We start from the raw sequence: 25,995 nt of genomic DNA, 5'->3' as shown, positions 1-25,995 counted from the left end.
TTTTAACGATATTTTGAAAAAATTTTAAAATAGTCGAAACTGCTTAATACAAATTCATTTCCTACACTTTCTAATAATTTTTTTTTTTTTGCGGTACGCGGGCCTCTCACTGCTGTGGCCTCTCCCGCTGCGGAGCACCGGCTCCGGACGCGCAGGCTCAGCGGCCATGGCTCACGGGTCCAGTCGCTCCGCGGGATGTGGGATCCTCCCAGACCGGGACACGAACCCGTGTAACCTGCATCGGCAGGCAGACTCTCAACCACTGCGCCACCAGGGAAGCCCTTCTAATAATTTTGATTATAGTTTTAGAGTGTCTTCTCTTGCCGATTGAGAAATCAGCCTTTGACCTTTAATTGTATTTTATGTTCAGATACAAATTTTCTCTTTCATTCTTAAATTTAAGAAATATGAAGACATAAACAAACATGTCAGTTAATGTTTGACTAGTGAGTTTTAATTGCTTAGCAAACATACTGCATCTACATTCAAGAATATAACTTAACACGTTATTATTATATATTTCCAAAATTTTAATATTATATTTTAAAATTTCAAAACTGGTATCATTGTCAGAGTAACATGTACATCAAATAACAGATATCCAGAAATTGCATTACTCTCCAAAATTATTTTACTGACAATGGCTATAAAAATGGACACCTTTTAAAATATAATCTTACTTATTAAAACTTTTTTTTTCTACTCTAATATCCAACTTCATATCAAGAAACCCCTTTACTTAGAAACTGTGACTAACAGTAAGGAGACTAATCACAAAATTTAAGAAAATCAGATACTCATTTGTTTCAAAGGTTAACTAGCTAATAGATTAAAAAACTTATTTTTGTCTGAATGAGAAATATCCTTGTGATATATACAGTTAATGTTTATAAATCTATAGAGTTTGGCACAAAACACTATTAAAATATTATTTAAACACATGGTTTCTTTCTAAATTAATAAAATATAACGTCCTATTAAAATGCTATATATTCAAAATAGTTTATTAACTCATGTTCTCATTTTTTTAATCCACCACCATTCAAAAAATGTTTGGTAAGAATTGCATTAATAGATTTCAATTTTTTAACATACATATGCCAGACACTTTTTCTGATTTAACATTTTCTGAAAGTGATTACCAACGCAACCTGAATATTAAGCTCCGGGTAGGATAGTCATTCAATCTTTAGCATACTCAAAGGGCTAAGCACTGTGTATCAGGGTTGTAAGCCTAATTCCTGCTGGGCTAGTTCCCCAAATGCATGAAGATGGTGGGCGCGTGTCACACTAGAGAGAGCATGTCCTTGCCAAGGTATTTATATTTTTAAAAAGTAATAATACATCATGGTGGGCAAACAAAACACATTTATGGGTTTCAATCAACCCACGGGCATCAAGGCTGCAATTCTTTAATGGAAATCCTCTCACGTGATCCTTCAAAAAAAATCTCAGAGGCTCAAATTGCTGTGAGCTTGTTCTGGTCCATGTCTTTCCAACAATTCTAGAACCTGTAGGAACCTGATGTTGCATCCACATGGACAGAGATCTCAGGATCGAGCTGGGAGCACCTCCGGAGGGTGAAAAATATAGTGGGAGATGAGCCTTATTCACCAGTTGGAGACTATCAAAGAATGTTTAAACAATTCTTCAGCACAGAGCCATGCAGATAGAGGAAGCAAGTCTCTTGCACCAAAGACAATACTTCTAAAAGCATAATTGTCCCCAAGACAGTGAAGAAAATATTTAATTTTCATCTAAAATAAAAATGTACTTTTCACTAGCTCCCCATATACTCTTCCAGAGCATACCAAGTAACATAAGTTTTCAAATAGAAGGTGCAAGACAGCACATAGTACAGTCCTAGAAAGGGCAATATGTAAATGCATATAAATGGAAATTAACAAATGAAACATTTATTTCTGGAGAACATGGAAGTTATCTCAGACAAGGAGAATTAGAGGAAGCTTCGTATTTATAGTATCCTTATCTATATGACTGGAAGTTTACCTCCAATAAACAAACAGTTTAGCAGATGCTGCTGTCATTTTACATTCAATAAACTCCTACATATGCATCGTAGATGTTACTCTATTAAAAGGCACACTTATTTCTTTACACGTGTCTTTGCTAGGGTCCTAAATTTGGGTTCCAGTTGATCTAGAAACTCAAACCCCTCTTCTTCCTGCGGATCCCTGTAGCAGCCAACAGAGCCAGCCACAGACTCTTTTCCTTCATAGTTATAGGAGTGAACGTAGTCTTCAGAATGTTTATGCTCCTTGTCTTTTCCTCACAGATACACCTTCTGTTTTGAAAAAGCACATTTTATTATTTTTAAAAAAACACCTAAACATATTAGCATAAAAATAATGTCTTTGATTTACCTTTTATTGTTTAATTTTTAATCAGAGTGTGTCCTCTAATGGATTCCTACATATAAAAAATGCACGTGGGGGCTTCCCTGGTGGTGCAGTGGTTGAGAGTCCGCCTGCCGATGCAGGGGACACGGGCTCGTGCCCCGGTCCGGGAAGATCCCACATGCTGCGGAGAGGCTGGGCCCGTGAGCCATGGCCGCTGAGCCTGCACGTCCGGAGCCTGTGCTCCGCAACGGGAGAGGCCACAACAGTGAGAGGCCCGCGTACCGCCAAAAAAAAAAAAAAAAAAAAAAGCACACGATTGGTCTGTATTATATTCATTATTAAAACATAGCAAATATATAAATGCTCCTACTGAAGACATTGACAAAAACAAAAGCTCCACATACATCACACAACTAGTTTACAATTTCCCATTTAAACATGAGATTGTATAACTGAAATGTATCTCTGCAACTTTTTCACATATTTGGGGGAAACCAAAATAAGCTATGATTCTTATGTTTATACACTATTATATACCTATAATAATATAATACATTAACTGGCTAATATTAGTCTATGTTGATTGATCTGAGCATAAAACAAGGAGCTAAAACCCCTCATAAAAGCTTAACAATCTATCTGGTTGATGGCGATAGGATTTCATAACCACATGGAGGATTCAACATACTAAAAATATTTATAATTTGTGATCTGCACAGTACTCCATAACAAATATTTCACTCTAGGTGATTTTCCTGGCAACTTTTAGGGAAGAAGCTATCAGTTTTTTTCCACGTCCTAAAGTATAAAATGCCTACATATGCCACTCCTAGATCAAGTTTTGTAAACCTTATTTTAAAAATTGAACTTTACAAGATCGTTTTTCTCTTTGGGTTTGGACCTATCATCCATCTATCTCTATGATAATTCAACATGAAAAGGTGATGAGCTCCAGATGTATGAGGAGGACACCTTTGGGGAAATCCTGATTTATAAGTAGTGTTTACTTTCATGTAATATGAACTTGAAGACACTGGCACTTACTTCGCCAAGCCGAGGTTGGGTGAAGCTGTGTCATTCGTACGTGTATCTGCTGGTGTTCGTCACTCCTTGTCCTACACCCTTGACAGATTCCAAGGTCTGATGTCTGCCTCCTTTGATGGGGTCCAGAGTGTAGCAGCCTTTGACCACCTCAAAACTTTGATGTGTTTTGACTCCCTGGCCACCAAGTGTGCTAACAGACATTCTTGTGTCACAGATGTTGGATTTCTGTGTGGGGAGTCTAATATTTGCTTCCTAAAATGAATAAATCAAATTGAAACTAACAATTTTCTTTCATTTATTTCCCACCATGGGCAAATCACTTACCTGCTGTGCCTCTCTGTTCCCCATGCATGAAATCAGGATAATAATAGTACCCGTATCATAGGTGTTATAGGTTAAACTGTATCCCTTCCCCCCAACAAAATTCATATGTTGAAGTCCTAACCCTCAGTGCCTAGAATGTGGTCTTATTTGAAGATAGGGTCGTTATAGATGTAACTAGTTAAATTAAGATAAGGTCATACTCAATTAAGGTGGGTCCCTAATCCAAAAGGGAAAAGTTGGACACAGACACACACACATACAGAATGCCATATGAAGACTTGATTTATGCTGTCACAAGCCAAGGAACTATCAGAAGCTAGGAGAGAGGACTGGAACAGAATCCTAGCACCTTCAGAGGGAGATGGTTCTGTGAATACCTTGATCTCTTAATTTCTAGCCTTCAGAACTGTGAGACAATAAGTTTCAATTGTTTAAGTTACTCAGTTTGCGGTACTTTGTTATTGCAGCCCTAGGAAACTAATACAATAGAATTATGAAGTTTAAGTGAATTAATACATGCAGGGCACTTGGAGCTCTGCTTGGCATAATAAGTGCTCAGTAAGCATTAGCTGTTATTAGTATTACTATTTTACATAATGATCAACTGTCGTCATTGAACCACCATACAAACCAAAGTGAAATCTGATTTACCATCACTTCTTCTCCGGGTGCTTCAGTATTTGATACAATTAAGTTTTGCTTGGCTACATCTTCTGGAAAACATTTCTTTACTGTACTCTTAGCAGTAACACAGATATATGTAAACAAAATACCTAAAAAATAAAAATATATAAGTAAAATAGCATTTTTTCATGCTAGTATATATTAAATCATTTGAATCATTTGATTTATTTTAAAGTTTCTTCAGAGAACTTTTAAAAATCTGTTCCTAAATTGAGATCTCTTTGGGTCATAAAATTTTAAACAGAATATTAACAAATGTATTAGCATACAGACCAGCTCTGTCTTAGTGAGGTTATGTTATTAGGCTAAATAAGATACAAATCAATAAAAAGGAAGAAAGATGAAGTGAACATAGTTTATTAATAGCTCTCTTCCCAGGTTCAGAATTAAATGCTTTCCTTATTTCCTCACACTGAAATAGTAACTTCATTTGATTGGAATTTAAGCTAGTATTATTTGTATTTAAAATCCACACAGAACAACTCAAAGATCTTAGAATCACAAAACAAAGAACATTAGTCATAAATCAAACAGGAAAGGCAATTATGTAAAATCAGTGTCTGGCTTTGAAAGTGTACATCAAGTGCTAAGAGGAATATCCAGTTTAACCTGAAACACAAATCAATGAACACAGACAAAGTAAAGACTATGGGAAAAGTTTGTAAATGCAAATAGGCTGTATGTAGTCAAATAGATTGTTAAAAATAGAAAGAAGGGGGGAAGGAAGGGAAAAGGAGCAAACACAGGAAAGAAGAGAGGAAGAGAGGGAAGGAGGAAGGAAGGGGAGAAGCCTGGGTAATGATTTCCATCACTTTTGCATCTCCAAAAACCAGTTTGCAGAATGCAAAATCTTAGCATTCTTTGCATCCTTTTCCTCAGTGGCTCACCATATGACCATTTCCCCCACGTTGGAGCCTTATTAAGATGTATGCTAAATCACTTCATTAATATACATTAATAACGTTGAGCATAAACATCTAAGTAAATTTTGAAGCTACTCTTTTCACTAACTCTTTTTGTGCATTCACTACATGAAAGTGACTGGTTGAGAGACTAAGTAGTTACTGATAATAGTTGTTACTGATATAAGTAGTTACTGATAATAGTTGAAGATTGTGAAAAGGTAATTGAGTGTGTATGTTTGTCTACTTCTAAACCTTATTTTAAATTAAGCACATAAGCAAATACCAAGTATAGGTGAGTAAGGAATGTCATAATCTTGGAGCTAGAAAGTACATCTTGGGTTAACTAAAATCTAAACTTACTTGTCAACAATAGGGACTCTGAAATGCCAGAGTTCCCCATTATTTAAGTTTCCAGGAACTGGAAGTTCACTGTTATGAATCAGCCCACTCCATGTACAGAACTCTTTAATTAACCACTAGAAAGTTTTCAGGTTCTTTCTTATCAAGCCATAATACACCTCCTAATCATTTCCAATTTTTTCATGGGTTATTTTGGACTATACACAAAATGTTTACCTCTTCCACATGACAACCCTGAAATATTTATTTTAAGAAAATTCTTCTTACAGCCGAATATAACAAAGCATTTGTAAACTTTTGAACTCAAGTTTCTGTAATACATGAAAACTAATTGTTCCAGGTGCCTATTATGCACCTGAACTTGCAAAGCTCTTGGTAGTGAAATTCACAACCTGGACCTGGAGATTCACAGGGCTCTCAAACAACAGAGGAATGACAAATATCAGTACGTACATGAAGCAAACGTGCCAAGATCTCGGCCAGATGCTTGGTAGAAAAGATATTTAGCAACGATAAGGGTCCTTGTATGAAAATGAGTTCAGAGTCTAGCTAGAGGAAAAGAATGTACACGAGAAACAATGAGAGCACCCTTTTATAGAGAAGACACATCACCTGTGATAATTACGATATTACTCCCAGGGAAGGAGGGTGTAAAAGGTGTTCATAGAAGAACTGAACAGGGACTTCCCTGGTGGTGCAGTGGTTAAGAGTCCGCCTGCCAGTGCAGGGGACATGGATTCGAGCCCTGGTCTGGGAGGATCCCATATGCGGCGGAGCAGCTAAGCCCGTGCGCCACAAGTACTGAGCCTGCATGCCGCAACTACTGAAGCCCGCACACCTAGAGCCCGTGCTCCGCAACAAAAGAAGCCACCGCGATGAGAAGCTCGTGCACCACAGCAAAGAGTAGCTCCCACTCACTGCCAACTAGAGAACGCCCGCGTGAAAACTGAACAAAGACTAGTGAGAGCTACCACAGAAGATGTCACTGCCATTCATTTGAAGAAGCAAAGGGACCTGAATTTCAAACAGGAGGGGCAGTCTAATTCTAGGTGGAAGGTGTATAAAACGGTGCTTTCTAGAGTGAAAGCAGGGAAACCAGCCTTACTGACCAAAAAATTGACACAAAAAATACAAGGAAATAAACTGGATTCTAAGAAAGCTGGAATACCTAGATCATCATCATAAAATATTTATGAGTATCAAGACTAAACATTCATTTGGAAATATAAGTACTTACTTACATATTTGGCCCTTGGAAGCATATATTAAATGGATTAAAGTTCAAATAAACAAAATCCTTTATGATACCATATGGTCTTCCATTAACATTTATAGCACCCTTATCTTTACTTCTTGAGCACATCCAGGTTATCCATGGGCCTGGGACATAGACTCGCAAAGTTTAGATTTGACATTTCATTTCTTTGTACTATGATCACTGTATTTAAAGACATTCTTTTGTCACCAAAAGACCAAGTTAATTTCTTATATCTCTGTTTTCCATATTTTCCTTCTCTCCAGAAAGTACTTCATTTTCTATCACCAAGCTTCTGCATTTCCGTGAAGTTTCCTCGCTTTATCCTTTAATCTGGGTGGGCAACTCTTTAACTGATTTCCACTTCTCATGAGATGCATACATTCTTTGATGGGGAAAATTTTCATACCAGGGAATCTGTTATGAGAACATAATAATCCCTCAACTGATATTGTGTGAAAATTTGACCTTGTCTTATGAATCCTAATTTTCATGGCCTAGTACTTGGAACTTAAAAGACAATCAACATTTGTGGAATAAGTGAGTAAATATAAATCCTTGTTTGACATCATAATTGTGTTCCTGAACCGTTCAGATTTCACTTTTGCTTATACAGAAGCAGCAAATCACCAGGATTATAAAGGAGTGGCAATGTTAACTATATTTCTCAGTTAATGTTTTCCCCATTCTTTAGTAGATTTTTTTCCCTACTTATACTGAAAGAATTACATTAAAAGATTGTGTGAGAGTTATCAAGAGGAAAGGAAGATCATATGCACATGATTAAGTAATAATATTCAAATTGAGGTTTTCTTTCAGGTTTTGAAACCTAAAAATTTTTGGCTTATGGGCATAGTTCTTTCAAACTGCTTGGTCATCTCACTAATTATGATGTGTAACAGATCATTTCCATCCCAGGGTAACAGGAATAGACCAAGGCTGAGAGAGGAAGTAAGGAAAAAACCTGAATGGGACACATGTAGATGAACTGGCTTGCCCTTCCTCTATAAATCATAAGCAGCAGTATCTTCATTAGCTTAACCTTTGTCTCTCATCAGAGAATCTATTTTTTTCATAGATGTGACTTTTAGTGTAAAACTATAGAAAAAAGTATGGGTATAATATATGAGAAAACATCTGTCTTTATCTTATTATCAAAATATCAAGGGGCAAAATGAATAAACATGAAACATTTCATGACTTACTTTCAACTTTTGTTTATTTCCGTGAGATTTGATATGTGTTTGTTCATACACTCGCCCATTCCTTCTAAAGAAATTCAGTGATTCTATAGAAAAAGACCACAACATTGCTGTTCTAACTTGTTTGTTTTGAACATCTAGTGTATAAAAATATGCTAACCATAAAAATAATGGAAACCATCTTGGATTAAGCAGATAGTCAAAAACATAGGCTCTGTCATAAAAGCCCAAGTTCATTCACCTTTATCATCAATGGAAATTTACCCCAAATGAGTGAGTGTGTAATTGGTGTGGTGGAATGCCATATTGTAACTTCTATTTATATTTTTTATCATCTTCTTTTAATATCTATTTTTATGATATATACATTAGCATGGTAGTATATGTATATAAATAAACACGCTAGTAAATATATGGGAGTGGTTATGGACTGGTCTCAGCCTATCAATAACCAAGGTTGTAGCTGAACTGACCCTTATGGTTCCTCTTATGATTGCAAGATGCCCTAAGTAATAATGATCAGGAAACATTGAAAAAAAAAAAAAAAGGTTTATTACTTACAAGTCCTGGAAATTACATGGCACACTTGGGGCCACAGAGCAATTGTAAATTTGTGAGGAATGGACGGGGTGGGGCAAGGGGAGTGACACCTGGGATTCTTCTTTTATTGAGGTGGAGGCTGGGGCCTTGTGTTTCACAGGCTCACTCTTAATTTAAAACACAAGAGCAGGAATTTAAAGCACAGGGAGAGATAAAACCAGCAGCCCAAATGGTGAGTTACTGAAATCAATGAAGATCTCTAAAACAAAGGAGCCTGGGGAGATGGGGTAGGGGTCAGCCTGGCTCTTGATCTAGTTCTGTGGTTAGCAATGTGTTTATTTGAGATATCAATCAAAGCTTAAGTCAGGCACTTGCATTACAAAAAGAGAAGCCAACCGACAGGGCTTACACTGCAAAGGTTCATATTCAAAAATGATTTACTGCTTGGAGGATATATTCAAAAGAGTTTTGAGATCTCTACATTAGGACATTTGAAGGACATTTCGTCACAAAACAGATTCTAGAATTAACCTTGGAGAATGATTGCAAACCTCAGCAAAAGACGTTAAAAATCACTGTTTGACCATTTATTTAGGAAATAGGATAAATGTTTTATTCCCCAGTAAGAGAGACTCAGAACAAATCTATCTGAATCCAACTGTTGAAGGTGGGCTGAATCCCTCCAGCAAGTTCAAATCAGAATAATCTAAATCCGTACTCCTGAGAAAAATAGGGATCCTTGATGATGCCACTACGTCCATGGAAGAAGTCAAATAATATGGACCTCGAAACTGGGACTTGGGCCATTCACCACCTCCTAGTTTTGCATTAGTGATGCACTGGGACCTAAACTGGGTGTTTTCCAAGCAATTAATCAATCATAATGCAAACATTTTTTGCATTAAATTTTGATCTGGAAACAACAAATTTAAATTTAGCTCCAAGATTTCCTAAAATATGTCCTATATTTATATTTTATTTCTAGAAAATTGCACTCACCTGCATCCATTGCAATCACGGAAACATTGTATTGGTTGTCTTTTACAAATGTTGATTTTCTATCTAGAACTTTTACAGTTTTCAAGTCACCAGTGTATTCATTAATTTCAAACCAGTTATCTTCATCTCTGTTTTTTTCCTTTTTACATCTTTATTGGGGTACAATTGCTTTACAATGGTGTGTTAGTTTCTGCTTTATAACAAAGTGAATCAGTTATACATACACATATGTTCCCATATCTCTTCCCTCTTGCGTCTCCCTCCCTCCCACCCTCCCTATCCCACCTCTCCAGGCGGTCACAAAGCACCGAGCTGATATCCCTGTGCTATGCGGCTGCTTCCCACTAGCTATCTACCTTACGTTTGGTAGTGTATATATGTCCATGCCTCTCTCTCGCTTTGTCACAGCTCACCCTTCCCCCTCCCCGTATCCTCAAGTCCATTCTCTAGTAGGTCTGTGTCTTTATTCCTGTCTTACCCCTAGGTTCTTCATGACATTTTTCTTTTTCTTAAATTCCATATATATGTGTTAGCATACGGTATTTGTCTTTCTCTTTCTGACTTACTTCATTCTGTATGACAGACTCTAGGTCTATCCACCTCATTACAAATAGCTCAATTTCGTTTCTTTTTATGGCTTACCTTCTTATACATAGTTTTTAGAAATCAAATGTAAATGCTCAAACCAAAGAGTGGACATAATCTCAAAATCTGTCATCCTAATAATACATAGAATGTTCCCAAATTTGAAATCAATTATCATCACAATTAAAAAGAAGGAAATTTTGAAAATACATTACCTTAAGCCCTCAGCAGTGCTGCTGTCCAGATCCAAGGCTTCGTATCCAAGGAGTGTTGTGCCCACGGGAGGCCATCTTTACTCTTAATAACTTTTACTGGTGGTTGGCATTCAGGGCCCTCATCATGGTCTTTAACTTTAACAGTGACAGTTGTAATGCACATAGTAGGAGTTTGTGAGTTTGCTGCTTTAGAGAATTGTGCTTCGTTAAGTACACCAATTTGCAAAACCATTTGGCGATGTACTTCATAGTTCAATGACTGTTCGATAAACATACCAAAATGAGTCTATATTTATATATATAGAAGACATAACTATGATTCCAGGTTTTAGCACGAAAGGGAAAATCATTTTTATGTATAAAATGTTACCAAAAGTTGTTGCTAATGTATTAACGACGAATAATTAGCTTCCTATAGTGACAAACACTATCAAATGCAAAATTGTTGATTTTTAAGATTCAACAAATTTTTCTTCTCATTTTCCTTTGGAAAGGTCCTGCTTTCATTTTTTTTTTTATTACAAGTTTAAATACTAATAGAAATACAGAATAAGTGTTTAAATAAATTCAAATGGACTATTTCTCATTATTTTATTATTATCAAATGGGATAACAGTGATAACTAAATTAGCAAAAGTCCCTCTAAGCTAAGTATATAAAATAATTAGATAGACTGTAACCAAGCAGGACCCTATGGGGCCTTCCCAGGGCAGACTTCTCCCCCATATACTCTGCTTTAGCTCCTTTCTGTAGTACCCAGATAATAGTACCTGATGCACACTTCCTGAGTTGTTTTAAAGATGTGAAAAGCCCCCACCAAATGGAAGATGTTAACTACTTGATGACCATGAGCTCATAGCCCACAGGCCTAAGGACTGATAATGTTAACCCCTGTGACACCACCCTGTTACCTCACCATCAACCAATCAGAGAATTGTGCAGGAGCTGATCACATACTCTGGGATGCCCCTCCCTCACCTTGCCTTTACAAATGGTTTGCTAAAATCCTTAGGGGAGTTTGGAGGTTTTGAGCACAAGCCGCCTATTCTCCTTGTATTGGCACCTTTACAATAAAGCTGCACTTTCCTTCACTACAACCTGGTGTCAGTAGATTGGCTTTACTGCCAGCGGGCGAGTGGGCCTGAGCTTGGTTCGGTGATAAGACTACTAGGACATGAGATTTGGCTATAATGGAGCAGTTACTCTGAGTATCTGAGTCAAAAGATATAATCATATTATCTAGCAGCACCTTTTCAAAGTATATTATATACAGATTTGTTAGTTCATGAACTGAGTAACTAGAAAGAATCCCAAAACAATAAATGACTAGAGACTAAAATCTATCAAAATAACAAAAAAAGAAAGAAAGAAATCTAGGAAAAAGTCCAAAAATATTTTTAAAAGAAATTTAAAAAGAGAAAGGAAAAATAAGCAATATTATAATTAAAGGACAGTTTCTAAAAATTTTATAAGGAACGCAAAATTTATGCATATCACTTCTAAGAAAATACGTACTCTAACTTCTTTGGGAGTTCATGATCAGTTTACACATAGTTTAGTGACTGAGAAATTAATTAAGCAATTCATTACTTCTCTATCTAGTAAACATGTAGTTGTGGTGATGATGTCTGGATGTACAGAGAAATGCTTTGGATTGTCTGGAATTTGCTGTAAGATTTTATATTTCAGACAAGTATGTAGAGTATCAGGTTCATTGAGGTCTATGGCAGTCACTTTTCCCACTGAAGTTCCTGTTAAATAAATCCAATACTGTCAACAACTTAAAATAGCGATATAATTGAATTACAAACAAAAATAAAATCAAGGCATTGCTGTGGCATATTCTCCCAAAAAACCTGATTTTACTGATTTTACAGATAGGTGGAGAAGTATCTAAATGCTCTCCCACAACTCCAAGTTCCCCTAACCTGGAAACTTCAATTAGGTGGCTACTGTGTATAACATAATTTGTGTTCTGCATATGTGAGAACATCCATCCCACCGATGGTAACAGAGGTTCTCAAATTCTTCCTCTCAATCCAGTTCATGGGCCATTTTTTGATGGGACCTTCTCTGTATATCTTGTTTCTTTAATACCCCACTTGATAGTGTTAAAGGAAAAGCACAGCTTTGCATATGATAACAAAGGTTTTATGCTTTTATATTTTAATAAATGTGCTGAATTGTTAATACATATAAGACAAACATTATGCAACGGTCTGAATATCATTTGGACAAGCTTTATGGCTCAGAAATCAGATTATTGACAATGTTACTTTGGCAAACCATTTACTGTGGGAAAATAATATTAAATATGCACACAAAATAATATTAAATATGCACATAGAAACTAAGAACATATCTTGCGATGTTTGAGAATGAACTAGACTTGCTATGCCCTTTGGTTTGATGAGGCCACAATCTTGGCTGGTGAGAGCATCAAACCAGTTTAAAATTTTTTCAATTTGTTTGGGAAATAAGCTAAGTAAAGAAATGCAGGGCTTCCCTGGTGGCGCAGTGGTCGAGAGTCCGCCTGCTGATGCAGGGGACGTGGGTTCGTGCCCCGGTCCAGGAAGATCCTACATGACGCGGAGCGGCTGGGCCCATGAGCCATGGCCGCTGAGCCTGCAGGTCCGGAGCCTGTGCTCCGCAGCGGGAGAGGCCACAGCAGTAAGAGGCCCGCGTACCGCAAAAAAAAAAAAAAAAAAAGAAATGCATACGTTGTTATAAGCCAGATCAGCATTTCCATACCATAATCTATTTCTGGGTCCTTGAAAATGTATTGCGACTTTATAAAGATTCAAATGCTCTATTGCTTTATAAATACATCTGGGACACATATGTACATGATCAAAATAGAAAATATAAACAGCCTTTGTCTGTCATTGTGGATTAATCTAACAAAGCTAGTAACTTTGTGTATCAGTTAGCTGCTTTCTACATGTGCCTAGAAAATGAGCACAAAAAGGTTTGCCTTTGAAGAGCCTATGATCTTATAAGGCTACAAAGTTTTATGTAGAATATCCATGAAAGTCAAGCATTTAAAAATGTTTTGCGTAACTGTGCCTAAAACATTAATGAAGAATTCAACTGAAGCAAAATTCTCATGTTTTTCCTAAGATGTGAACTTACCGGTTTGGCAATTCTCAGGCACACTAAAGACAGTCACTTTGTCTTCAAAATATGGGGGATTATCGTTATCATCTTCAACTTTGAATAGTAAGGGGAGTGTGTACTCAGGTGCATAACCGTCCACAGTAGTTGCATAGGCGTAGATCTGAAAGGTAGACAAACACCATCAGCTAATTCTTGAATAACAAATTAGGCAAAAATTAAACCTAGCGGTTGGGGAAATATGTAATATTTAAAAAAATCATTGGCAAAGGCCTATGTAACTAAGAACTTATGCAACAGAGAGACAACACAGCAGCACAGACTATGCCTGCCCTATGGCTTCAATCCTTTCTCATTATTCTCTCACCAAGTACCATGCACTCCAGCTGAAGGAGGCTACTCTGTTCCCTGAATTAACTGCATACAGTTCTGCTTGCTAGAATGCATGTAGACTTCCCCTAGTCATGCTAATAACAAGTATTTTTTTCTAAAGTTTATACAAAATATGATTCTAGTTATTTTTAGATTTATATACACATATAAATATCAACTATTTCTGGGTGACTTGATTGTGTTCTTTTCTCTACCTGTATTTTCTCATTTTTCTATCAGTAACATGTATTTCTTGTGTAGTAAAAATGCTAATAAAATCATATATATATATATATATATATATATATATATATATATATATATTCCAAACTCTATCTCAAAATGATATATCTTGGTCCCGAATGTGAGGATTTAATGCCCTTTTTCTTTAAATACCATCAAAATATTTCTGAAGTTTTCTGGTAAATGGTTGAGTTAAACAGATTTTCTTCACTGACAGGAACAACTAAACCTGCCCAAAGTGAAGTCTGTGTTAACTCAGTTCTTCACCACAACTAGCCTTCCTGATTTCCCTACCTTAACCATTTTCTAAAATGAACCAGGATTAAAGTCTCAGGTATCTAATTCCTCCCCCTCTTTAGCCTTATATTAGTCAGTTGCCAGGTTCTAGAGATTACAGCATTTCTGCGTCTCTGTCATTCACTTCTCTTTTCTATTCTCAATGCCATTATCCTCATGTGACTCCAAATGTATCCTATCAACTTTCATATTGTATCCTACACACATGTCCTACCAACTTTCCTACAGTTGTCCTAACTGACCTTCTCCAAACTATGTAGCCCTCAGGAGTCAGATTCATTTCCACAAAGCACAATTTTAATCATGATATTAGCTAATCAGACTTTTCAGTGATCTTCCTATCATCTACCAGAGTAACACAAAATCCTCACTGTTGTGTGGAAAGGAAACATTTCATCTTCACATGCTAACCTGGAGGGGAAGAAATTTCCACTCCAATCTCTAGGACAGAAGGTTTTGAAATAACCATTCATGTTCTCTCTGTTCCCTTTTTCACTTTTCCCCAAACAACCTCCAGCTGGGCTTTTTCAGTAATAAAACTTATACTTTGATTTCTGTCAGTCTGATCCCTGTATCAATAAATTCTGCACTCAGGGATACAGGAGTGTATTGTCACCACTTCACCACCATCACCATCACCACTACCACCACACTATTCAGCCTTCCTATCAATCTCTCCCTCTCCCCTCATATTTGATGTAATTTTTTCTTTCTTTAACTGCTGTCATTTTGAGAGTTTTGGCTAGAGAAAACTATGTGATTGTTTTATGTCCCTATTAGTTTCCAATTGTCCTCAGGGGTGAAGCCTGAGACTTAGGATAGCTGTGTGACTGAAGCACCTAACACAGTGCCTTACATTGGGTAATTCACCAATAAATAGCTTGTTGCATTCAATTCCATCCATCTTTTTTTTCTTAGGAAAATAAACCACCCCTTAAGTTTGCCCTTTGTAAAAACTGTTGTAAACATTCTATGGGACCACTTGTAATGAATTCTTCTACTTCATCACGTTGGTATTAAAACAACTCCCTATCTAACCTAAGTCCATCCTGCTGTAATTTACACTAGTTTTTGCTAGTTTTTCTCTTCAATGGAAATGATCATCTACTTCTCGCTGTATAATCACTTGTAGTTTAAAATAGGTCCTGATGCTCAACTACAAATAAATATCATTATTCCACATTCCACTGATTTTCAGATGTAGTGATTTTGTTTCTGGTACTATTTCAGGTACTAGTTTGATTTTTTACTATTAATGTGCTGAGCATCTCCAAAATAAATAGAAATTCAAATAATTACTGTAAAGACGTTTTAAACTAGAAATGCAGCCGAACTTTAAACCACAGCCTGGATCACTAGGAGAATCCAGTAATATTCATATGATAAAGGAACTAATTATAAATATTTTCATAATTAGTCACTAAAGCAGCAGTTTCAGAAAGCTCAGTACAACTAATGGTTTTGCAGTCTAGTTCCCATTATTCTATATGAAAAGCAATAATAATATATTTAAATATTGTTACAATACCTATAAATAGAATACTATACTTTAGTAGAATTAGTCATATTTTTAGCTAAGTTAGAAGAGTATTATTTAAATTTCTTATGTCTACTATTGTGATATTTCCCCCTTGAATTCTTCTGTAGCTTGAAGAACCTCATCTCTTTTAGCCCTTTTGCCCTATAATTTGCCTTTATCTCTGTAATTGCTCTCATCTTTGGGAATGTGTAAACAGTTGTCAACAGAAGTTGGGGCTTGAATTTACCCTTGTAGAGAGGGGTATTGAGTGTAGACTGGGCAGAGGAAGGGAGAGAGCAGTGACACCAAAGCTGAGTGTGTACAGAAGGTAACTAGCAACATGAATTTAAAGACAATGGACAGACTTGTGTGTCTGGAAAAGAAATCATATGTTACAAGATAGTAAGGCTCTGGCTGGATAGGTAAGAAGGGACCAGATTGAGCTGATTTTTCCCTATAACCTTATAAAAGGTACAGACTCTCCTCAAAATTCAAAGAGGAAGAGTGTTTGCAGCTGCTTTCTTTCATAAAATAACTTGGAATTATTGAAGAAAATTCACTTCTTATACAACTCTTCTTTAAAAAACTTGCAAAAGGGCCTTATATAAATCCCTAAAAGACTAGACGCATTGAATGGTTTAAAACAAATTCCTTCAACTGCAATAATGGTGTGACTCATCCAGAAGAATCTTTACCCGCCAAAATTAAACAATACAACATGGGGCAATAGAGCAAATGGGAGCACAGTAATGATATGTATTGAATTAGACCCTGTTCCCAATAATCAAGGAAATCTAATTATTTCGAACAACAATAATTTATTAACACTTAACATTCAAATAGGTTAGATAAAAGCAAAGAATTGGAAAATCCCATCAAAAGCCCCAGTCTTGAGGACAAAATTCTGGAATATGTGCATTATTTGATCTCTGCCATTGGAATATTTTTAGAGAGCTTTACTGTTTATATGGTGATTTTGCCAGCATTATGGCATTTAATGATCACAACAGCTCTGAGGTAGATAAGACAACAATTCGCAGCCCATAACACAGAGAAGAAAACAGATTCTTGAAGTTGTGACTTGTCCAAGACTAAAAGCAAAAGTGGCAGATACTGAAGATCCACTAATTTCCAGAGAAATAAGCTTTCCAGTAAAAAACAGTAAATGAAACTGATTTGATAGAAAAGCAAAGACATACTATTTTGATTTTAACCTCTACGTTGACAGAGAAGGCTTCTATCCCACATTGTCTCAAGAGATTTTACAACTTGCACCATGTTTACATCTGGTTGTTATACTTTATGAATTTTGTTGATTTGCAGTTGGTGTTTCTTAATGTCAATTCAATCTTAAGCATGTTAATGGAAACTAGAGAAACACAAGTAATTCTGAAGGAAAATTACTCAAAAGGCCAACTTTGAGCAAAAATTCCAAACTATTTTATTCCTTTGTCCTTTAAAAGACGTCAAAAAATTGTGAAGTAACTTTTTAATTTTGTTTTATTTTATTTTATTTTAGGCCACACCATATGGCTCTTGGGATCTTAGTTCCCTGACCATATATATCCCCTCAGCAGCGAAAGTGCAGTGTCCTAACCACTGGACCGCCAGGGAATTCCCAGTAACTTATTTAAATTATAAACTATTCTCTTTCCCTTCCCTCTTGCAATGATCTTAATAAGAAGCCAAAAGAGACAGCAGATTGACCAGTGAGAAGCAGCTAAAGACCTCAAAAATCCATAAACAGTATGTTATCAGCAGAATAAGAAATGAAGTGTACATCACAACGTACAGAGCAGGCAGCTTTCTATTTCTCCACAAGAATGACTGCTAGTGTTAGAGCTTTTCTTCCTATGAAGAAGCTATAAAAGCAGCAGAGAACTTATATATTTACATGCGCGTGTATGTAAATATACATATTTATCAATTATTTATTTGGCTTTTTGATAAAAAGGTCAAAATGTTTAAAGTGAAGAAATATAGCATTGCTTATCATTCTAGATACTATGATTTTCACATACATAGTAACGTGAAGAAAATAAGTAACAATTGTATATAACAATATCATGGATAATGCCCAAACAATTTCTGTTTTTCATAAGTTCTGTTTTTTATTAATAAGACACACACACACACACACACACACACACACATGCACACACACACACACGGAGTAAGAACCAGTTTCACCTATTTCCTGATTTAACCACTTGTCACTTAACCAACCAGAACTTTATAGGGTTTTGGTGAAAGATGCTATCTTGAGAAATATTGACCCGCCTAAAAAGAGATAATCCACTTACAAATATTAAAGAATTGATTTTATTCCACTAGAAGTGGGATGATGAAAATTTGTTAAAATACTAGCTACTGTGCAAAGCACTTGTATACCTATATAAAGACACACAGGTCAGCGTGTGTTCCAGCATATTTTATTTTATGTGATATGAGACTCTTTACAATTTGGACATAAAATAATATTTTATAAGCCTTATTCTAAATGTATAACAAATGTAAAGTACATGTAATAGGTAAGCATATTCTAAATTTGATGAAGACTTCTTGTAATCAAAACAAATTCAGCTGGGAAAGTCTCTTATAAATCGAATCCCTTATTAATAAATCATCTCATAAGACCAGATTCATGGTGCAGAGTTTGCTTAAAGTGAGATTTATGTGAATTCCAGTAACCTTCTCCCTTCCCACTCTCTGGTTACCATCACTCACTGCAAGAAGACGAGCTTAGAGTCAGAACATTCAAACCAATCCGGTGGACTGGCCCTACTGCATTCTCTGAAGAGAGGGACCTCATAGAATGTTCTATTAAGATGGGAATAAACTGTAGATGGTCTCATCCCCTCTTTAAAGAGAGACTCAAATCCATAGTTACTTGGGAGAAAGCCACTCAGGGTGGAGCACCACATCTCCAGCCAGAATCAATCTTCACTGACCCACCTTGCCTTGTTCTGCAGGTAGGTCGCTCTTATTGCCACACCTGAAAACATCTGATATTCTGACTTTGCTCCCTGGCTACTGCGTTGTTCATTTTTATACCAGTTGTAAATAGCCCTATTATTCCTTAAAACCGTCTAGTCTTTATGTATGTTAATTATAAGTGGAATAGAGCATTCAAGAGCAGTAATTTTAGCACAGAAGGAAACAGATGAGATGAAGGGCTCTTGTGAGCAGATTATTGTGCTTAAGTCTTGCCTAATATACCTTCCTTCCTCCTGCTTCCAGTACAATTTCTATCTCCTTCTGTTCCTGTCTCTGAGTGTCTGAAAGCAAAATGGAAAAATTCTTCTTTTCAGAAGACAAAATGAGGTTATGTGCTGTGTTAAGTGGAGCCGTCTTCTAGAATGCTGAAGTCAGGACCACTTGACTGAATTAGGCTGGCCGACCGGAGACACTCCTTCAGATTCACTGCAGGGAAGAAATGTCACTGTAATTTGTAAAGTGAAACAAGAATAGAACAAGTTTTACAGGAATGACAACCTCCAGTTAGTGCATGAGAAGCAAAAAGGGGGAGGTTACGCTTGGAATGCGTGGAATAATTACTATTCTAAAACTTAGAGGCCATGAAAATTAAGTAATTAAACTGATGGAGTCACCGTTTCCACTGCTTTCATCATTTAAATATTTTTAATGTCACTGGATTTATTGTTTCCACTTTAACTCGTGTATATGTACAAATGTGTTGTTTTCTATTATATGTAGTAAACTGTATGATGTCAGATTTTGAAATTGTTTGCGATAATCTGTGATAGTTAAAACTATCTTGCAAAAAATAAGAAAACTGGTCTATACTTAAGTAATATTTCTCAGTAATACTGCAAGTATTAATTCCATAAAACCTTTTGGAGGCTTAATAAACCCCAAGCTTAATAATGCTTAGTGGTTGTATCAAAATATTTCCTTTACTGATTCATATTTAATATATTTACCATATTTACTATGTGTCTTTAGAGTATAGACTGTGTACCATTTAAGTGCTTTTAAAAGATACAAGGAGGGGCTTCCCTGGTGGCGCAGTGGTTGAGAGTCTGTCTGCCAATGCAGGGGACACAGGTTCGAGCCCTGGTCTGGGAGGATCCCACATGCCCAGTTGACATGCCCACATGTCAACTGGGCCCGTGAGCCACAACTACTGAGCCTGCGCGTCTGGAGCCTGTGCTCCGCAACGAGAGGCCGCGACAGTGAGAGGCCCGCACACCACGATGAAGAGTGGCCCCCGCTCGCCACAACTGGAGAAAGCCCTCACACAGAAACGAAGACCCAACACAGCCAAAAATAATAAATAAAAAAAAAAAAAAGAAAAAAGATATAAGGGATTAATTCAAAACCTCAAAGCACTGGGCAAAGTATATAGAAGTATACCACTTCTGTATACAAGGTGTGTTTTTCTTGATGTAAACTTAAGGCTAATGAAAAACACTGATGAAAGGAATGTTACCCCTGGACTCAGAACAACCAACCCATGCCTCAGGTATGGCTGTGATAGTAAGACTACTTAAATTTTTATTTGACTTTCTGAAGCTATTCTATGAAATAGATCACATAAATTCTTGATGGTTACTTGGTCATTGTAATCAAACTCAAGCATAAATTTTATTTTGGGACATTTCAATTTTGACACATCTGTTTTATATGTAATCAATTAAAGAATGTTGGAAGCAGATCAGTCATAGGAAACTAAAACATGTTTCTGGTTTTGGTGCCTCTCTTTGTTTGTACTAAACTAAGATAATTTAGTCCTCTGATGCTTGCTAATTTTTCTGGCAAGAAAAGTGTACAGCTAACTTGGTACTTTGTTTCTAACCACTACCAAAAAACAAGTAGTTTATCTTTCATTTCATGTCGAATTTTAATGCAAGTAGCTACCATATGGCTTTTATCCCAAACTTTACAAGAGCAGCTGGAAGCTAAATGTAGTAGTTAAAACTACGAAATTCGTAACATGGTTTCTCACCTTTGCCTACAAGTGCTTCAGCCTGAAGATGAGAAGGAACTTGAAGAGAAATAGTCTGACAGGCACTGCAAAATAATATTAAAACCTCAAAAGAAGGAAAAAAATCAGGAATTACATTTGATCACAAACTTTCGCATTACAGTTTTGTCTTATTGATAAAAGTATTGTCAATTCAGAAACAAATTAATCTTCCAATCCCTCAATATTTTTTGTATTCATTTTAAAAGGAAACAGCAAAGGAAGTGGCTTTAGGGACACAACAGTCATTTAGTATCAATGAAAAAATTAAAATGAATAGAGTTCTTAGAACCAGAATTCTATTGCATCCTTTCAAGAAAATGTGTTACAAACCATTGACTCTATATAGAGTTTATCATCTCTAAGACCATTTGTAAATGTCATTCTGATTTCTTAGCATGAAGAAAGTACTTAACTCTGGAATACAATAATCACATATTTGTACACAAATCATCATTTTCACAGCCCCAAGCAATTTGACCTGTAGTTAAATCGAGAAAATATTCGAGGATATTTTTAACCGCCTGAAGACCAACGTCCATAAATATTCGCTGATCTCAAATTACTCCTTAGACTGTCTTTGCATAAACTTCAAAGTCTAAATGATATCATTCACAAAACTAGTCTAAAAAGAAATACATTTCAAAATTTAGAGAGTAGACTTCAACAGGGTAAAGATTTTTTTTTTTTTTTTTGCTGTACGCTGGCCTCTCACTGTTGTGACCTCTCCCGCTGCGGAGCACAGGCTCCAGACGCGCAGGCTCAGCGGCCATGGCTCACGGGCCCAGCCGCTCCGTGGTATGCGGGATCTTCCCGGACCGGGGCACGAACCCGTGTCCCATGCATCGGCAGGCGGACTCTCAACCACTGTGCCACCAGGGAAGCCCCAGGGTAAAGATTTTTAATTAAATTCAAAACACAAATATTGCTTTAAAAAGCTATATACCTAACTCAAGGAAAGAAGAAAGAGACTATCTGAAAAATAAGAGAAAAGCTATCAGTTTAAAAGTGAATGTAAGTTCAAAACCTATTTTACTTATTTTTCTTGGCATTTTCTGTTTATTTGCTTCTTCTACTGTTTTTCCAAATGACAGTTTCGTTATTATTTAAATATAAAACAGAGCTAGGACAGGGCTTCCTTGGTGGCGCGGTGGTTAAGAATACGCCTGCCAATGCAGGGGACACGGGTTCGAGCTCTGGTCCAGGAAGATCCCACATGCCGCGGAGCAACTAAGCTTGTGTGCCACAACTACTGAGCCTGTGCTCTAGAACCCGAGAGCCACAACTACTGAGCCCGCGTGCCACAACTACTGAAGCCCACGTGCCTAGAGCCTGTGTCCGCAACAAGAGAAGCCACCGCAATGAGAAGCCCGCGCACCGCAGCAAAGACTAGCCCCCACTCGCCACAACTAGGGAAAGCCCGCGTGCAGCAACGAAGACCCAATGCAACCAAAAATAAATAAATAAAATAAATAAATTAAAAAAAGAAAAGATTAAGAAAAAAACCCGTCTTGACCAATACAGATACTAATTAAGATGCAATTAAAAAAATAGAGCTAGAACAGATGGGTCAATTTTATTACCAATTTTTCTCTGAGGACATATTTCTAGAGTTATGGGACCCACTATTTGGGAGAAGGAAAGAAAATCATCAGCCATATTATGGATGTATATTTCTTTTCTAACTCAACCCAAGTTTATTGGCTATATGGTGTCAGCCTATTTAAACAGTCTGTAATTTTACAATAACTCAGGCAGATAATACTAAAAACTGGAATTTAAAAAGTTACATTTGTATTCCGCTTTAAGTAACCACTTTTTAAAAAATGAGTCTTGGGCTTCCCTGGTGGCGCAGTGGTTGAGAGTCTGCCTGCCAATGCAGGGGACGCGGGTTCGTGCCCTGGTCCAGGAAGATCCCATATGCCGTGGAGCAGCTAGGCCCGTGAGCCATGGCCACTGAGCCTGTGCTCCGCAATGGGAGAGGCCACAACAGTGAGAGGCCCGCGTACCGCAAAAAAAAAAAAAAAAAAAAAGAAAAGAAAAAATGAGTCTTATTTCTTGACTTATAATATTTTTATTCCTTTTTTAAAAAATAATGATTACTTGTTTTTATTATAAATTTATTTATTTTTGGCTGCATTGGATCTTCATTGCTGCACGTGGGCTTTCTCTAGTTGTGGCTAGCGGGGGCTACTCTTTGTTGCGGTGTGCAGGCTTCTCATTGCGGTGGTTTCTCTCGTTGCAGACCACAGGCTCTAGGCACACAGGCTTCAGTAGTTGTGGCTTGTGGGCTCTAGAGCACAGGCTCAGTAGTTGTGGTGCACGGGCTTGGTTGCTCCGCAGCACATGGGATCATCCTGGACCAGGGCTTGAACCCATGTCCCCTGCATTGGCAGGCGGATTCTTAACCACTGCACCACCAGGGAAGTCCCAATGTTTTCATTCTTAATACCAGGGAATGAAGTACACAGTTACAAAGTTATTAAAAACCTAAGTGGAAGCCAAGTTTCTGTATTTTTTCAAGACTGTCATATTTTTCTTTATTATTTTTTTTCAAGTTAAACACCTTGCTTGAACTAAGAGCTCTGCCCTTCTTTTAGCCCTTCCTGGGTAAAATTAAGAAAGTCCTGGACATTTCACCTCTCCACCCAGAATCCTTTTCCTCTTCTAGCAGCTCAGTGGAACTAAGTATGTTAAATAAGTACAGCTTATTTACTAGTAGCAAAAGCAAACCTCAGAACTTCCTGGGTCAAATGGCTGAGGAGTGAATTCATTCCATCACTCCTTAGAAAGACACCACAGCAAGACTGAAAAGGGGATTCCCTTGAAAAACTAACAGGTTGGCAGTGGAAACTTGAAGAGCAAACCAAACACCTGCCATCCCGGGTCACAAGTCTCTCAACTCTTCCTTGAATTTTTCTCAGATCTGTTTTTGTTCTCCCAGTCTGCCTTCTCTGCCTTCCACCACTCTACTCTCTTTCAAGCCCAGACTAAAGGAGGGAAACGCACAGTAACATGCTTGAACTCCCTAATCCTTTGCTTGTTACTCACCAGAAAAGAGAAAAGGAGCTGCTTAGAGAATATGCTCTCTGGGGCAGTGGAGGCCACAGCCATCAGAAGCAGTCCCAATGGTCACGGGTGGTGGCTGGATACCAGGGAAGCTTGGGATGCACAGGGTGGCGTCAGCAGATTCCCAACAGCTGGCACTTGTACAGGATATTCTGCTGCCACCTTGACGTGGATGAGCTTGATTTGGAGAAGAGTCAGGAGGCAAGTGGTAAAAATGACAGGAGGAGGAGCCCCAGAACAATTGCTTTCCTCCTATTCTCAGGTCAGTCCTCCTCCTTCAATTCAATTACCTCGGAATGGAAAGAGGTTTTCCTAGAAGTGGGGAGGGTGGGGTACCACTAGCTCTTCCTCACAGCTTTCAAAATTTCTACTGCCACTTGACACATAGGCAGAAGCAACAGGGAGTACCCTCAATCCTCAGCCTTCCTCCCTTTCCCCCCATGTTAATGCTCTGAAGTCCTCCCTGGCTATTACCCACTCCCATGTCCTCCCCTCCTTCTTGGCCTTGTTAACCTGTCTTGGCCCTGGGTACAAACATAGATTGTGTGTGCACAAACTCCACTCAAAGAAGTGATGCCTCCTCAGCTGCCATTGGCAAATCAGGAATACACAGCCTGCAGTCACATCTATCAGAAGTTATCTCCCCATCTAAGCATTTTGGTGTAGTCTGTCACACCTAGCACTGCAGTTCTGCCCGAGGTCTGGCGCTCTGGTCCACAGCAGCAACTTCACAGATGTGTTGTGTTTACTCCTTATTATTGTCTGCATGCTGTGGTTTGATTCTCTAGATGTCACAGGAATTTCCTACAGTGCATATTGAAGTTATACAAGTAAGTGAATAAAGAAATATCTGGGGGCTTCCCTGATGGCGCAGTGGTTGAGAGTCCGCCTGCCGATGCAAGGGACATGGGTTCGTGCCCCGGTCCGGGAAGACCTCACATGCCGTGGAGCGGCTGGGCCCATGAGCTGCAAAAAAAAGAGGCCACAACAGTGAGAGGCCCGTGTACCGCAAAAAAAAAAAAGAAAAAAAGAAAGAAATAGCTGGGATATAATTTTCTTATTGCAGTCCTTAAAATTTTTTAAATTCAGTTTACTTAAACTAAAAAAGGAAAAACCCAGTTCACCCATTTCTCCCACCATTTCCCATCCCCTGCTTCTTCTTTTAAACCACCAATCTATTCTCTGTATCTTTGAGCTTGGCTTTTTATTTATTTATTTTTTGTTAGATTTCACATGTGAGTGAGATCATGGGTATTTGTCTTTCTCTGACCTACTTATATCGTTTAGAATAATGGCATCCAGGTGTGTTCACGTTGTTGCACATGGCAAGATTTCACTATTTTTATAGCTGAATAATATTCCATTGCATATATATACCATAGTTTCTTCATCCATTCGTTCACTGATGAGCACTTAGGTTGATTCCATATCTTGGTTATTGTAAATAATGCTGCAATGGACACAGAGGTGCATATATCTTTTCAAATTAGTGTTTTCATTTTCCTTGGATAAATACCCATAAGTGGAATGGTTGGATATGGTAGTTCTATTTTTTTTTTTTTTTTTTTTTTGTGGTATGTGGGTCTCTCACTACTGTGGCCTCTTCTGTCGCGGAGCACAGGCTCCAGACGGGCAGACTCAGCGGCCATGGCTCACGGGCCCAGCCACTCCATGGCATGTGGGATCTTCCTGGACCGGGGCACGAACCTGTGTCCCCTGCATCGGCAGGCAGACTCTCAACCACTATGCCACCAGGGAAGCCTGGTAGTTCTATTTTTACTTTTTTGAGGAAGCTCCATACGGTTTTCCATAGTGGTTGTACCAATTTACATTCCCACCAACAGTGCACAAGTGTTCCTTTTCTCCACATCCTCACCAACATTTGTTATTTCTTGTCTTTTTGATGGTAGCCACTCTAACA

The 25,995-nt window shown here is 37.6% G+C and overlaps 1 protein-coding gene across 1 annotated transcript; it reads right to left on the bottom strand.

Annotated features, from left to right (window-relative positions):
* Window positions 1-1,729: 1,729 nt before the first annotated feature.
* Window positions 1,730-25,609, bottom strand: LOC101284093 (desmocollin-1). Its single transcript, XM_049697688.1, is given in 14 exon segments — window positions 1,730-2,305; window positions 3,405-3,656; window positions 4,380-4,526; window positions 6,131-6,226; window positions 8,138-8,220; window positions 9,674-9,822; window positions 10,474-10,543; window positions 10,546-10,759; window positions 12,016-12,224; window positions 13,606-13,750; window positions 19,235-19,360; window positions 19,362-19,441; window positions 20,988-21,072; window positions 24,057-25,609. Coding segments are annotated over 14 exon segments (1,917 nt in total). The 5' UTR covers window positions 24,120-25,609; the 3' UTR covers window positions 1,730-2,107.
* Between the last annotated feature and the right edge of the window lie 386 nt (window positions 25,610-25,995).

Source organism: Orcinus orca, chromosome 15 (genome assembly GCF_937001465.1).
Source record: "Orcinus orca chromosome 15, mOrcOrc1.1, whole genome shotgun sequence".
In the NCBI taxonomy this organism is placed as follows: Eukaryota; Metazoa; Chordata; class Mammalia; order Artiodactyla; family Delphinidae; genus Orcinus; species Orcinus orca.
The sequence above is the reverse complement of the archived record's forward strand: the minus strand, read 5'-3'. Positions and strand labels throughout refer to the sequence as shown.